Below are 15,678 nucleotides of genomic sequence, written 5' to 3'. Positions count from 1 at the left end.
TTGGCGCAACCATACGCGAGCGCAAAGAGCGAGGAGGATAGTTCTCATCGATAGGAGGGTGGCCGAGGGTCGAAAAAGCGACGAGAGCGAGCAAACGAGCGACCTGTTCGTATACGGGCCACCACCGGCCGGAATAAAGTGGAATTCACCGCAACCTGAATTATAAACGATATTATGCAAACATCGCGGAGAAAGAGTACTCGTGCCGCGAGTTAATTTGATGAAAAACATCGGAGAGAGAGAGCTAGGGCGATGAGATCGCGAAACAGAAAGAGAGGGTGGGTGGAGAAAGAGGAACAGGCAAAAGACGCATCCCGGAAAGATCGTTCTCGACGAGAACACGGAACTTCTCTTTATCTAGCTTTTCGACTTCGAAGCTACTCTAATCGTCAACAATCGTGCTAAATCATGGTCGTTGCCGTTCCTTTCCTCCTTTCCTTTTCTACTCGAGCATTACGTTTACTTCTAATTCCTCTTCGTTGCCCTCGTTGCGTAGAATTCGCTCGCGCACAGTAAATTCAATTCACATAGAACGATGACGGATACGTAGAGCTTTCTAAAACGTTCGACACTCGTACTTCGATCTAAGCTTACCACCTACCTGTCGAAAAATCAAAATAGAAAACGGAAGTGATAGCTAGACGAATAGATAGATGGGTAAGTAGAGGCGAGGTAGAGAGAAACGATGAGAAAGGAAAAGAAAAAATGAATAGCAAGTAGGATACACACAAGGTACCGCGTCACCGAACGTGAGCCAAATTTTCTAGTTAAAGGAGGATGGGGAAGAGGAAGCATTGGAGGACGATACGCGGGAGGAGATGGTAAGGGGAAGACATAGAGGAAGATAGGGGCCGGCTACAAACCTCGACACGGATAAATACATACCTAGGCGCACGTGCAGAGCTGCCGTAATTGCGGCGGCAGCACCAATCTCCGCTCGTCGGGGGCGGTTCTCCGTTGGCCGGGGTTTGGGGTGTACCGAACAGGGACTGGCTGTTAGCTGCCGTTTGGAGGCGGAAAGCCGAAGGGCGGTAGAAGCTGGTCGAAAAACCGAGCGAATCTACGGACGATATCGCGGTAGTGGAGACGCGACCGCCACCGAGCCCGACTCCTGGCGTTCAAATCACGGGCAATCGCGACGCACGTTGGCTGGCTGGCTGGCTGGCTAGCTGGCTGGCCTAAACCTTCGGCTAACGCGTTACCGTTTTTTAAATGGTCCATCGATACGCGCGCATCGCGATTCACGTGGTCCACAGAGAAAGAGAGAGGGTGGGAGGGGAGAGAGAAAGAGTTGTTTCCATAGAGTCGGGAAGAAGTTTGCGATTTTGGGGATCGTGACACGCGACGACTCTGCTGGCTTGATCGTTCGGTGACACAGTGCGACCGTGCGCGACAACCTGGTGATCAGCATCGCGTAACGATGCAACTATGAACGAACGCCTCTAGACCCGGATGCCTGGATATACTCGTGCATCGAAGTAAAGCAACTCGTCGATAATCGGGACGTGAAACTCGTACGATGTATAGTTTATATAGAGCCTGGTTCGGCGACAGCGCTACGGCCGACAATTATTCGCGATTTCAAGAAACCTTATCGCCACCCGACACAGTGGTCAGAGTTGGTAACGAAGGGGAGCATCAGTTTATCGCGCACAAAGGTGTTCTAGCCGCCCACAGCGGCTATCTGAAGGCTCTGTTAACGAGCGCAGCTTCGACGCCTAGCAGTTCAGCCGTTAATACGAGCGTGACATCGTCGCGCGGTAATCTACCGGCAACCGCCGTCGCGGTTACCGCTGCTACCGATGTCCCGGGACAGCCAACGCGGCAACCGGTCACGTCTGTCTCGGTCTCGTCCATTGGTAATACCCGTATATAATACTCTCTGCGAATATCCCCGAAAATAAGGAACAGCGCGTTGGAAATTTGAACTTGCAGGTGGGGAAGCTTTCGCACCGCTGCTCAACTACATGTACACCGGTCGGCTGGACGTGACACTGGACAACGTGTACAGCGTGTTGCTCGCCACGCATCTGTTACACATGCCTGGCGCCCTGGAGCAATGCAGGGCCGCGTTGCTCAGGCTGAGGGGTCCACCGCCTCTGCCGACACCGATCCCGGTTCCCACCTCGACGTTTACGTCTACTTTTACGTCCAACTCGGCCCCGTCGCCGCCAGCTACCGGGAGCATACTAAGACCGATACCAAATAGGTTGATGATTGATCCAGCTACTACGGTGTGCTGGCCACCAACCGCGCCGCTTTACCCCGCGACCGTTTCCGGACCCGGGTCCATTGCGGGTATACCGCATTTGTCGCAGATGCAACCGTCTCTCGTGATGCAGTCGACCGTTCCCGTGGTACCAACCTCGAGCGTGCAAGACGCGCAACGCTCCAATGCTTATAGGTTCGCACATCTTTCATTACGATTCAGATATCTACGGATTGACGATTCGAGTCGTTGCTTGTGGTGAACGCGATGCGAAAGGTCTCTCTAGAGTGTTGTTAAAAATCTGTTCGAAAGTTCGAGAATGAAAGAACTTTCAGTAACAGACAACATCAAAAAATATGAAAGCTAGTTAAATTCTAATTGTTCATTTAAATACTTTCTTTCTTCACAGCGGTGTCGTCTCGCCGAAGACGACGCTCTTCCAAATCGATCGGAACCGCGGTTTGAGAGCGGACACCACGGCCAAGTCAACGGAGAACGCGTCATCGAGCTCCCTGCCTTTCGTCGCGGCAACCGCGGCCGCGTACTCCGCGTTCTCCGCATTCTCCGCGTTCACCGCGTCGAACGCCGCCACGTCGACGAGAACCCCGTCACCGTGTCAATCGATCTCGCCCGCGCCATCCTCGTCAACGTCCCGATCGCCCGGATCGGCGTGTCAAACCAAGCAGCTAACGGAACACGAGCGCGGGCCCACGGACGAACAGGAATACGAACACGCCGGTTCGAGCAACAACGAGACGCAACATCGAACATCACCCCAGATACAGATCCAAGACTCGGCGCTGCCCCGTAATCGCGACAAGGCTGTGGAAAGAACGACGACGTCGACGTCCGCCGGTGAGAACGAACGCGGAAAACCGTCGAAACGTAGGGGACGCGGTTCGAACAGCGTAAACGATGGTTCCGCGAACGTTCTCTCGGTGGTATACGATGTGGCTTGCTGCGATGGTCCGGTTAAGTTTCATCGAGTATTAAACGAGAACTATTCGTCGGCGGCCTCCTGCGGGAGCAGCGCCGCGTCTCAACCCCGCTCGCAAAGGCAGTGTTTCGAGTCGGAGAACGCGTCGAGCGAGAACGACGAGAACGGAAGACCAACGGCCGTCGGAGCCTCCTCCGACCCGATTGACCGCGGCTGCTTGGACACGGGTAACGGTAGCGGGAGTTACACCTGCGGTTACTGCAGACACACGTTCAAATCTCAGTACTGTTACAGAAAGCACACCAAGAGGCATTTGTTACCGACCAACAGGGTGAACGATTCGTTCGGTAATAGACAACGGCCGGATACCGCGCGGAACAGGCGAGAGGTGCGATTATTGGATCTGAACGTTCAGTATTATCCGTGCAAGATATGCGGATGCAAGTTTCCCAGTTATTATTTCGTGCACAAGCACAGGAAATTGTGCCACGCGAACAGGGACGAGAGAGCGCAATCAGACGAGGCTAACAGTACGACTGCCGAGGACCAGGAGTCGACCACCTCGACGACCACTAACGAGAGACGATGAGGATCAAGTTGAACGCGAGATGAATGTGAATACGGACAAATCCGGTTAAACCATGTCGACCCATTAACGGTTCGCGTCCCGTGTCAAACAGTAAACTAGATTGTTTGCGTTCTGTAGGAGAGTAAATTGTTCAGCAGTGTTAAGCAAATAGAAGTAAGGACAAAATGAAAAATAAATAAGTTCGAGTAAGCGATAAATATAATTGGATGACGTTACTGCACACATATCTATTTATGTATATAGAATATAGTTAATGTTTTATTCGATAGTAGAATTCGAAAGTGTGTCAACTGTAATAGGAAGTAATAATAAACTTCGAAAGCTTAATTCTCATTTCAAATTCACCGATAGCAGTGTGTATTGTTACGAGTATGTAATTAAACTGTAAACACGATGTTTCTTTTATCATTTCCGAAAGCACAAGGAAAACTTTCAATAGCAGCGATTATACTGATACAACATCTGCACCTGAGGCACGACGCTAAGCATTTAAAGCTAATTCTAGGCTTTAAATACGTAATCTAATTACTGTGTACATATCAATAAATGACGTCTTGAAAATCTGCGATAGAAATTATTAAACACTACAGACACATTTTAACAGAAAGATTAAATTCATTTGATTTTGATCGTTGCATTAATTTTAATTAAAATTGTTTATCGATTTGCTACTCTCCCCAGAAGATAACACGATAAGAAATAATGCCACATATTCAACGTTGATTAAAACAAGTATCGTCACTATCAAATACGCAGATACGCACGTATGCATGCATGGTGCGTAAAACGTGAAACGACAAATTCCTAAAACGGCACTGCCGAAAGCTAGTGAAAGTAAATCGATGAAATTTATTTAGTGAAACTTACCAACGGTGTCCATCGATTGAGCTTCCTCGTCGCTGGTTTCCATAGGGATGGCGTGATTATCTTTTTTCTTTTCCTTCAATCGACTCGCAGCAGCCACGGTACCACCGCTTCCATTGTTTATCGCCTCCCTGAAACCCATTTGTAAAAAATGTTTGAGAATGCCATTGTACATCGTCCCTATGTTCGTTCCATAATCCAATTCTATATAATCTACTTAATATTAGTAAAAGTTTTTTTCTTTAAAAAAAAACGTAGTATTTCAATTAAGCTAAAAAATGAATTTTTGCAAATTATTGTAAATACTAATTCGATACTCGATACTTTTGAAATTAACTATTACATTACGGCATATTCTAATCTTTCCATTAATTGAATGCGATACAAGCTGAAATTTAAAAACGCTGATCTTATATTTGCTCTGCACCCGACACAATTGCATACGGGAGAGATTTAATAAAAACCCTATATTCATCATCTCTACGCGAACGGAGAGAGCAAACCTTCCGGTCTCCGCGTAGTTTGGAATCAGATTTTCAACGATCGATTCAATTTCGATGATGAATGTCTACGTAAACACAATCCACTAACCGGTAACCATTGATTAGCATTACAATCTGCTAATAACAATCCGCTACCCTCCGTCTTCCCTCTCGAACCCTTTTTACCACCACCTTCAATCCTCCCCCTCCCTCACCCTAACTACCCTACTCCATTCGACCCTCCCCTCTATTCTTCCACCTACGCTTCAACGATTTATTTCATTTGTGAAAAGTACAAATCTCCAAGCCGAAGATATAAGTACTTCATGAATTTGATAAAAAATTAAAAGGCTTTTTTCTTCTCTCTTTTTATTTAATTCCTATATTTATAGATTTATCGCCAAAGAAGCTTTAGCATATTTACTAAAAGGAAAAAAGAAAGACACTAAAATGTACAGGCTATAACTATGGTTACAGAAAGACTTCCTTTTCCTCGAAATTAACATCGTAACTTTAATATTAGCTTCTTGGCACAAGTGGCACGATTTATCAAAACAATATGCTGTTTTATAACTGACAGGTTACACGTAACAACGTGCATTCACTGAAAACGACCTGCATACATCGTATAAACATGAACCAGGAGATAGCTTAGGCATCTGAAACTTAAGTTACAGTACATTATTAATGCACATTCTGAAAGTAAAGAATGAAATGTTTAAATCAGTTCAAGAACAACACATCGTTTATCCGTTGTTTAGTACGACCTGGAAATGCTTTGAAAATTTGGCAATTTTAAAATCAAACTGATTTTCACACGTAATCGAAATAGAAATAGAAACAGTTATTTATTTCGGTGAGCGATTCTAGATACACGCAAATCTACAGCCAAAATAGCGATTGCATCAAAATTCTAGTTACCAAACACCTATACCCGATCTGACTAATATTTACCACGCTCCATTACGTACATGCAAATAGGGCCTTAATAAACGTTCGAATAATTATTTTCTGGTACCCCTCAGAGTATATTATCCTAAACTGAATTGACTTCTTTATTATTATTTACCTGTCATTTACCAAATTATATTTACTTCTGTTTAAATGTTTAATTTACATAAGATACTTATTGAAATTAATTTTATATTTAATTTATATTTTATTTACATGGTCGTGTGCATTTTATTAACAATGTACATTATCGAAAGAATTTAAATTCCACTTGCCATGTAACGCAAGTGTCGCGAATCCGAATGATAAAAGAGGTAAAGGAAAAAGTCTATATACCATGAACCTATATTGATTCCAGCACGATTACCAACGGTTGCTAAAACTACTGGTTGATAGAGGGTAAAAGGGTTTTCCTGCCCAAATATTCAGTACACTTAAAAATGATTCACCGCGCGTACTATTTACTGGAAGGATTTTCATAATTCTTTCTTCCTTTTTAATCTTTTCTAAAATAAATCAATTGCAATTTGATTGTTCCGTTAAAAAATTACTTGACACTAAAAAGTGTGATCCGCAAACATTTTCCACCAGCATCGAGGCACCACATTTCAAGAATCGATACACAGTACCTTTGGAAGGTAGTGGTCCTAAACTGGAGAGGCCGTCACCTTAAATACTTACCGATAGATTTGTAGAATAGCTAATGCAAGTTGTCCAAGAATTTTGCGTGACATAAATAGTGCCCACTTAATTAATTAAAAGTATTCTCAATACTACGTACATTACTTTGACGTCCTTCTCTGACACCGTTTCGGAACACAGCTGCGACTCTTCTTTCACTTCCACTTTAATGAGATGCGATTCCTTCGATTCCATTTTACCCTCTTTATTTTCTTTACTAGTTTCCCTACTATCCTTCCCGCTTGTTGTCGTCGACGACGTTGTGACGGACGATGTCGTGGTACTTAACACGGATGTCGTTGTTGCTGTCGTTGAAGTTATTACGGAATCTGTCGTTAAACATATGCTCGACGTTGATGAATTTGAAGGAGTCGTCGAAGTGGTCACTATGGTTGTCGCAACAGTCGTCGACACACTCGACGTAGTCGTAGTCGTCGTCGTTGTTGTGGCTGATGTCGCAGCCGAACTGTTTTGTGGATTCTCTTGCGTTTTTTGCTGTTGCTCACGTTGCAACCTTGTCGTAACACCCGTAGTTAAAATGTCTAGTGTTCCAATATTCGTAGTGGTATTATTTACCTGAAAAAATCAATAGATAGAAATTATTGAAGTGAGTGGAATAATTGATTTAAGTACAATAACTGAATAGAAACGTAATTTCGACGTGGACTTACTTTATTATTAGGATTGTTCCGAGAGCTACGTGTTCGTTGCCGCGACTTTCGCAAAAGCTGTTTATAATTTTCTGCTTTCTTAGTGAGGTAGTAATGATGCACACAATCTGGAACGGACTTACGTTCTAAAGATTGAGCTATCGTTCCAAAATGCTTAGGATGTTGTAAATATTTTTCTTTAAACGAGTCGTGCTCGTCAGAGTTCCATACGTTGATTAACTTTCGTTCACTGTGAAGGGCCTCTAATTCCTCCGGCTGCAGAAGACCATTTCGATTTTGAAATGCGATTCGTCTTTGTTTTGTATCCAATAGTAAAGGAGGTATTACTGCGTACGAACGCATCTTTTTATCTTCCATCTGCAAAAATGTAAGAAAGAATTGATCATCATCATAATATCACTTCTATTTTCACCCCTGTGATAACCCCAATGAACTGTTTTCTCTTGCCTCGTTTCTTTAATCCACCATATAATTAGTTTTGCTACGTTATAAAACCTGATCGATGTTATCGCTATAAAGTAATAATATACCTCTTGCTCTTGAAGGCCGTCCATGATTTCCTCTAGATCAGCTTCACTCTTAATGCGAGAACCGACTCTATTAAAACGCTCTTTGTCTTCCCTTTGTTTTCGTAACTCTGGAAATACTTTCTCGAAGAACTCACGATTCTTCGCTTCCTTCGATTTCCTTTTCTGCGTCGCTTCCAATCGTTCCACTTTACGATGCCACTCCTGTACCAAAATAGCGTACGTTTGTGACTGTTGTCGATGGAGTGATGCGCGTTCAGAGTGTTCCCGGCGCAGTCTCGCTATAAGTCTTGCTCTCATACACGTTTGATGTTTTGTACGATTCTCTTGGTACACACTTGTATCTGACGGCTGATTGTACAAAGGTAATTCTACTCTTGGACCCAGCCGCTCTAGGAGTCTATGAGCTTCTTCTGCTTTTCTCTGTAAATCACATTTCATTTCGGTTAACCTATGAAGAATTTCTTGTACTTTTGCAAGATAGAATAAATGTTATAGGTAAAATTTACATAAGAATTTTACCCTATTTTCAGCATAAATCTTTTGTGCCAGAGACTGATGCTTTGGTTGCTGAGACTGTTCCTCGACCTGTCGTTTGAGACCGCTGGCTTCCAAAGGTTTGTTCGCCGTTTCTTCCAATTCCTTTAACTTTTTCCGAAGCTTATTTATCTGAGATTCCCTTTTTGCGATTTCCCTGTCAACCTTGGCGATTTGTTGCAGAAGATCGTCCTTGGTGCTTTTAAACTGTACATCTTCTTGCGTGTTCGGCTCCGGAAGCGTGGGTGAGATCGCTTCGGTTTGCGGTGTATACGCCTCTGTTGCCGGCTGCACCTAGCAGGAAATTTTCATGTAATACCATATAAAAGAAACAACCGTACCTGATTATATCAATGTTTCCGATTGCATTCATCTTTAGAACACCCCGCGTTTACCCCCTGTGTACCCACCCTAGTGTCTATCCTAAGCGGTTGCTGCAATTGTACCACGTGCTCCTGCTTAATGCACGGGTCAGCGGGCGATAAACTCTGGCAGCGAGATTGCGGCTGAGACTGCAATTGAACCTGGTTCGGCTGGCTCAGGCGTATCTTCTTGAAGGGTGGTGCTTCTTGCAGATTAGCCATTTCAACGGCCGAACGGCAATACTGCTCCGGCTGGACGGACATCAGACCTATTCGTGAATTTCTTACACCGGACACGTGCTGATAGTCTGATGCTGTTGGCGAAGGTGTTGGCGTCACCGAAGCACGCAAAAGAGATATCCTCGGTCTATCCCCTCTTCCACTAGGCATGCCACCACCTATACCGCTATTCGCCGTATTATCAGCTGTAACCACTCCAACACCGACTCCTATCTGCGACAAAGGACTGCTGCTCACGCTGATGGCGATCCTCTCGTTTACCTAGAAAACAATACAATGAAAAAAAGTCTGTCTTCTCCTTCGATTTTCATTTCCTGTTTCTCTCTATTTTCCCTATCTTTTTACCATCCCCCATTTCTTTTAGATATATCTGTGTGATACTCTCTATGCTTCTTTCATCGCGCGTTTTATTCAATCTATCTCGCCTAACCTTCGCGACGCGAACCTATTTCAAGAAAATCGATGACCCGGTTCAAGAGGGCAGACAGTAGACTATCGATATATGTATCTACAACACCGGCATACGTTCCTTGCACTCGTATTGTAACTGAATTCTGTCTTTCGTCGCTCCATCCTTTTTCCCTCATTCTCTACTACTGTTCCTTCTTACAGTGTATCTTATTGCCATAATCTCACACCGAAACAGATATTAAATATAACTTTATACGAAGACCATTCGCTTAATTTCACCTACATGTAAATGTATATGCGTCAATATTGAAAAACAATTCATCAAGTAAGAATGCAATTTCAAAGAAAACTAACAAATCCATCGTAGTACGATTCGAATGTCGAAACTGTGGTACATGTGTAAACACTTTAAATCGTTATAATTAGATGGTCAATATCGCGATAAAATGAACTCAAAAACATACAACGTTCGCGACAAAGTAGATAGGTTATATCGCCAGGCAGAAGGGAGAAGGGGAAGGGCTAATAGTGGGTGAAAGTCAAGGACAGAGCGGAGGCACTATATACGCACGTTTCGTGTAACGCGTTCCAAACATTCGGCCAGTCACAAAAGATTATTATACGCTGCAGTGTTTGTAAATATTGCACGTACGTATTAAGTAACATTTATTGAATTCGCTCTGGTTTGTAACGCAATGGTTTCTCTTTATTATATCCCTTAAAACCATCGAAATTCGTAATTAATAATTAGTACCGCTTACTGGTCAACGATAATCTCTAAAACGAGAGAACGAAGCATAGAGAGTCGCAAAACGATTTATCACGGGATAAATCGAAGAGAAAAATACCTACATTCGTAGTGGCAATGCGATATGCATCTCTCGCGGTATAGGTAATTCCCGAGAGCGATGGTGGTGGCGTTTGACTAACAGTAGGCGGATTGGCAGGCGCGACCGCGGGTGTTGGAACTGGTACGGGGGTCGGTGCCGAAGAGGCCGAAGTGACCATCGTTGCAACAGCCGGTACCGACGCTGATGTCGGTGTCGATGGATACGGATGAATGTACCGCAGACCGCTACCAACCATGGGCACAGCAACGTAGCCTCCTGGTCCGCCACCCACTGTACCGCTGTTCCCGCCACTATTGCTCCCAGCACCGGCACTGTTATTGGTACCGCTGCTATTTCCACTTCCGGCTGATGCCACGCTTCCTACGGCACCGGCACCGGCTCCAGCCCCGATCACTCCGGTTCCGCTGTTGACGCCACCAGCGCTGTTAACACCACTGGAACTGCCGCCGCTGCCGCTACCGCCACCGCCGCCGCCTCCACCGATGGAAGGACCACCGCCACTTCCACTTCCTGCCGTGCCCGCCGCCGCAGTTGAAGATGTAGCCGCGCCACCCTGCACGTACGTCAGTCCTGCTCCTATCGTTCTTGGAGACACAGGACTACTGCTCTTGATGTTCACGTAACTCTGCGTCGGTCTGTAAATAATCGAAACATATGTTAATCTATGATACGATCGATCAATGTAACAATAAATCTTCTTAAATTCAAACTTTACTTTTAATTTTTAGATTCTCTACTCGAAAAGGGAGGATTTTTTTTCTACTAAAAGAGACAAAATAAAAGATGTAGTATTTTTTTTTAATTGCTTGTGTCATTTTTCGTGAACACCTATCATTGTAGAAACTAAATGACTTGTTTTCTCTAGTAGTAAATAAATATGTACATATGTGTTCTGTTATATGTACAATTGCGTAATTCATGTAAACAATGTATATGCATATATATACAAGGATTGTGACATAATCCACACGGGCAGGGCAGGACATGTGGATGTGTTTAGAGAAAAGGTATTCCGCAATAAAGGAAGCAATAAGAAGAAGTTCTATGCGCTGATTGACAATGATACGAACAAATAGACCGTGAGAAGCTGATCCATACAAAAGGTGACGGATAGAGAAATGACCAATCGCGTCACGCAGTAAAAATGTATTTCATATGAAATCTACCATCGGCTATACATACATATGCATGGTAGAACAGTAGATATACGACCTTTTCGTCGGTGGTTTGTCACATGTGGCAAAATACGCTACGCATGCGTCGTAAGGTATAACGATATGCAGTGTCGCAGTATTCCACAGATCATGGGTTCCGCGTGCCGGTGCATCGGTACCTATTCTCTGTAGAATGACTGCGCATGCGTTGAACATCACAAAGGGTGAATGTGCCTGTCTGCTTTCGTAAGGCGACGTTGCTATCGCACCGTTGCCACATCGTCGAATACATTTGAGACTCGTCCAGGATTCTGGCATTATTTGCTAGCAGATTATAATGAAGAGTTAATCAACACTGACTGATGTTACGTTTATAGCTATTGTTTTTCGAAATGATAACAATTTTATTATGCATCAAATTATGATTTTACCATTTATGATTTTTAATCTCATGTAAGTTTCCTTCTTTTTCAAAACAAAAAATATTGCAATACGTACAAACTTCTGAAACACACGCAGTCACGTACAATTGCAATATCAAGTTCATGTATAGTACTAATCAGTTGCAGATACATCTTTGTATATGTCAAATAAAATTGCGTTATTCTAATCTGTATTGCGTACTCAAAATATAAATATATCTTAGTTAAATGTATAAATAAACGAATATTTCGGATTATTGAGAATCGTATGCTGATCTATGTCTAAAAGGACATGTAAATACTATGTTACTGCACGCGAAAATACATTTTTAAAATCTTTTCCAACGTTATAAAACAAATCGATGGTCTGTCGTGTTGTATACAGTTGATAAAATTGTTGCGCATATAAAAGTGTTATAGATAATTTATCTAAATCGGTATTGATACGATATCAAAATATTATATCAGTATTATGTACAAAATTATTCATTCAGCAATACCATTCAAATTTACATTACTAGTTTTTTATTACGCGCATTTGAATCTACATACGTATAATCGTAAACGGCAGAATTATTAATTTCTGCAGACTATAAATTCTCGATGATGTAACGGTCACTGACCCCCTCCTCCCACTTCTGAAATTTTCTCCCTCCTAAGTATCATCTACTCTTTTTCCCTTTTATGAATGATACGCATGCGACAGAATGTTGTGTACGTACGTAGGTCACGGAAAGAACGATATCATAATATGCTCGTATTGATGTACATATACATATATATATATATATATATATATATATATATATATATATATATATATATATATATATATATATATATATATATATATGAACTTCTACTCGTTTAACATCCATGTGCATTGTGTGCGTTTAGGTGAGAAATAAACCATGTACAGCATTCGGACATGTGTACATGTCCGTCTGACTCTCTTAAATCTTGAAATTGATCAAAATTGCAAAATCAGACACAAGTATACTCACCGACAACGCATAACATCCAGAATGCAAAGAACTTTTAATGAACAATTCGCGGTTACTTAATACAAAAATATAAATTCCGCAATACGTACATACTTCACTAAACAATCAAATGTATTGCATTCCGAAATGTGTTTCTTTGTTCTCTTCTAAAAGAGATATACACAGGAAATGGAAATTAACATAGCCTTGAGCCCCTTCTACGAATATTACTTTTCTCTCTCGTCTCCGTTAACGTCTTTCATTCTCTTTTTTACCTATTCCATCACAAAAATTTGTACGATTTTAATGTAATAATTATAAACATTCTTAATCAGCAAAATACCGTTAAAATTTTATTTAATTTTACTATAATAATATACCAAAATAGTACCGATTGAAATTGTCTGTGATAAAATTGTAATTACAATAATCTTCTGAAAATTATTTTCTACAATACTACCTATAAATGTACACATTATGTATTCAAATTTGTAGACATTTTATACAGTTCCTAAATTGTTAACTATCGTATTATTACTTTTTTCTTTTTTTTGACCTATTCACAAATCAAAAACTTATGCACTTCCGCCATTACCGACACCTTTTATTCCCCATCGTGCGAACCGCTGTTAGCTTTCTCTTTCCCCATTTAACAAGTTCCAATATTTATTCCCATTTTTTACCAGTTTAAATACGAATTGGAAATTTCCAATGTTGTGAAAAAAACGAAGAAAAATTTATAATTTATTGTTGTATATGTACCTAATATTTTTATTTACTAAAACAAAATTTGTTTCTAAATTTGTTCCTAAATACAATTCATTCCGTACGCAAAATAACTATCTATATTAAACATGATTTCAGAAATATATATTATTATGAATTAGGTTAATTTTTGGTTTTATATTATCCCCACTCTTTATAACGAATTTTTAATACTTGCTATAGTATGTACAGGTAGACGCAATATTGTGTTCCTTCTCGCTGCTTGGTTAATTTATGTACTCTTCACACGGTACCTAACCTAACTCGCTTTCCCGCGTTTTATGCGTTATTTATTTTGTATTTCACGTGTATGGCGATGATTGCTATACAAGTTATGCTACAATGCAGAAATGCGTATTATCATTAATTAATAAAATCTCATGTAGAAATAGGGAAGGGCTAACTGTATTACATAATTAAAAAATCTAGAGTTTCATGCCGAAGTAGAATCAACAGTTATTTAATAAACAAGTTCTTTCTACTAAAATTTCCAAAACGTAGAAATAGTCAGTGAGGAAGTTCATATTCATATGGATACAACAATTGATACTGTTGTTAAGCATGTAGTACGTTGATAGGAAATTGTGTTGCAGGAATATAAAAAGTATTATATTGTACGATGGTATTATTCGTTCGAAGAAACACGAATAACCCAAGAAAAATGACTGTGTGGACTTACTTCATCATGCAAACGGACAATCACGAGTTTCAAAGAAATCTTTGCTTTCCGCATACATTCTCCATTCACACATCTGGTACATTGCGTTTCCAAAATTCACAGTTTCACCTCAATAATTTCATTAGAATACACTACACGATCGTTCATATACGGACGTATATATATACTGAGAAACTATAAATCCTAAATGTAAACCTGGCGAGGTTAAAAATCAACGTTGCACGTTGACGTTTGAGGTTAGAATCGACAGGTAGCAGTAGTGGTAAAATTGGAAGAACGCATGCGCAATATACCGAATATATATTACGCATCCAACTTCAATCTCTTCGCTCACCGCGCATTTCAAGTTTCAACATTCAAACTTTCATACTGTATACATGTATACAATGTAAGGTAACAATGTGAACATCTTCTGTATAAGCTGAATATAATATTTATCGTTAATATTTTATCTTTTAACAACACCTTGATAAATTATAATTCATAAGACATAATAATGTAATTTTACATTCAAACCAAAAAGTAAATAAATGAGTTTTTCTTACATTACGATTATTTAAATAAAAAAAGAATCTTAAAATTGTTTTATCAATCTAACTCATTAACTTATCATAATTTGTTTCTACTTCTATCATATCAAATCCCATCAGATGTTCTAGCCTACATAAATTTAAAATTTCTCTATACAAAGGATTCAAAGTTCCTATATTCGTAATTCTGTAGCATCCTAACAGTATAGCTGAACCTGAGCAAACCAATCCTTTTTAATATTAAGAATCAATTGAAAAATCGTACCTATGAAGGAAAAGCAGGAGAAAAATGTATGAAATAGATTAAAAATTATTCTTCCGGCTGGAAATGAAAGTGTCCGATTTTCCTATTCATGTAAGCATTATAGAGGTGATTTCTGAAATGACGAGCTAACTCATTTTCCACGCAAGACTAAGGGAGCACGCACACCTTTAATTATATCATACACACATCAGGTACGCATACTATGATGTGCAACGTGGCCGGGATAGCAATACACAGATATGTGTATACAGGCAAGAATACAACTTACCTGTGTAGCTGTATCGGAGTAGATCTCGCGGGTAAATGCTGGTTATGCGAGACCGGTGGTTGTGACTGACCCCTGCCAGGGGTCGACGTTACGCCGACCAGTGAGTGGCCGTGAGGATGACCGTGGGGGTGGGCGTGTGGGTGTGGAGGATGGGAGTGGGGGTGAGGATGATGATGGTGATGCAAATCTCCCCCCACTGGGCCCACAGGGCCCACCGGACCCCCCACCCCCAGTCCACTCACTACCTGGACTTGCTTGCCCACTGTCTCCATCACCCCTAGCGCATGGTGTACTGAAAGA

General features: G+C 41.4%; 2 protein-coding genes across 6 annotated transcripts in view; one reads left to right on the top strand and one right to left on the bottom strand.

Annotated features, from left to right (window-relative positions):
- Nucleotides 1–15,678, bottom strand: part of Smr (nuclear receptor corepressor smrter) — a 39,572-nt gene that overhangs the window by 13,086 nt on the left and 10,808 nt on the right. For 3 of the 5 annotated variants that reach the window (XM_076893797.1, XM_076893796.1, XM_076893799.1), the window contains exons 3-10: nt 15,379–15,670; nt 10,314–10,947; nt 8,859–9,311; nt 8,434–8,742; nt 7,915–8,334; nt 7,385–7,741; nt 6,814–7,289; nt 4,603–4,730 (exon numbers count right to left, since the gene is read on the bottom strand). In XM_076893797.1, coding sequence (XP_076749912.1) covers nt 4,603–4,730; nt 6,814–7,289; nt 7,385–7,741; nt 7,915–8,334; nt 8,434–8,742; nt 8,859–9,311; nt 10,314–10,947; nt 15,379–15,650 — 3,049 coding nt within the window. In that variant the 5' untranslated portion in view covers nt 15,651–15,670. Of the gene's footprint in view, nt 1–4,602; nt 4,731–6,813; nt 7,290–7,384; nt 7,742–7,914; nt 8,335–8,433; nt 8,743–8,858; nt 9,312–10,313; nt 10,948–14,315; nt 14,464–15,378; nt 15,671–15,678 lie in introns of those variants that run through there. The other 2 variants (XM_076893800.1, XM_076893801.1) reach the window with 2 other exon arrangements.
- On the top strand, nt 1,520–3,735 carry LOC143422851 (uncharacterized). Its single transcript, XM_076893809.1, has 3 exons — nt 1,520–1,859; nt 1,936–2,404; nt 2,619–3,735. The coding sequence occupies exons 1-3, from the start codon at nt 1,520–1,522 to the stop codon at nt 3,733–3,735; spliced, it is 1,926 nt and encodes a 641-aa protein (XP_076749924.1).

The sequence above is a fragment of the Xylocopa sonorina genome, chromosome 4 (genome assembly GCF_050948175.1).
Source record: "Xylocopa sonorina isolate GNS202 chromosome 4, iyXylSono1_principal, whole genome shotgun sequence".
NCBI classification, from domain to species: domain Eukaryota; kingdom Metazoa; phylum Arthropoda; class Insecta; order Hymenoptera; family Apidae; genus Xylocopa; species Xylocopa sonorina.
This window is presented reverse-complemented; position numbering and strand designations above follow the sequence as displayed.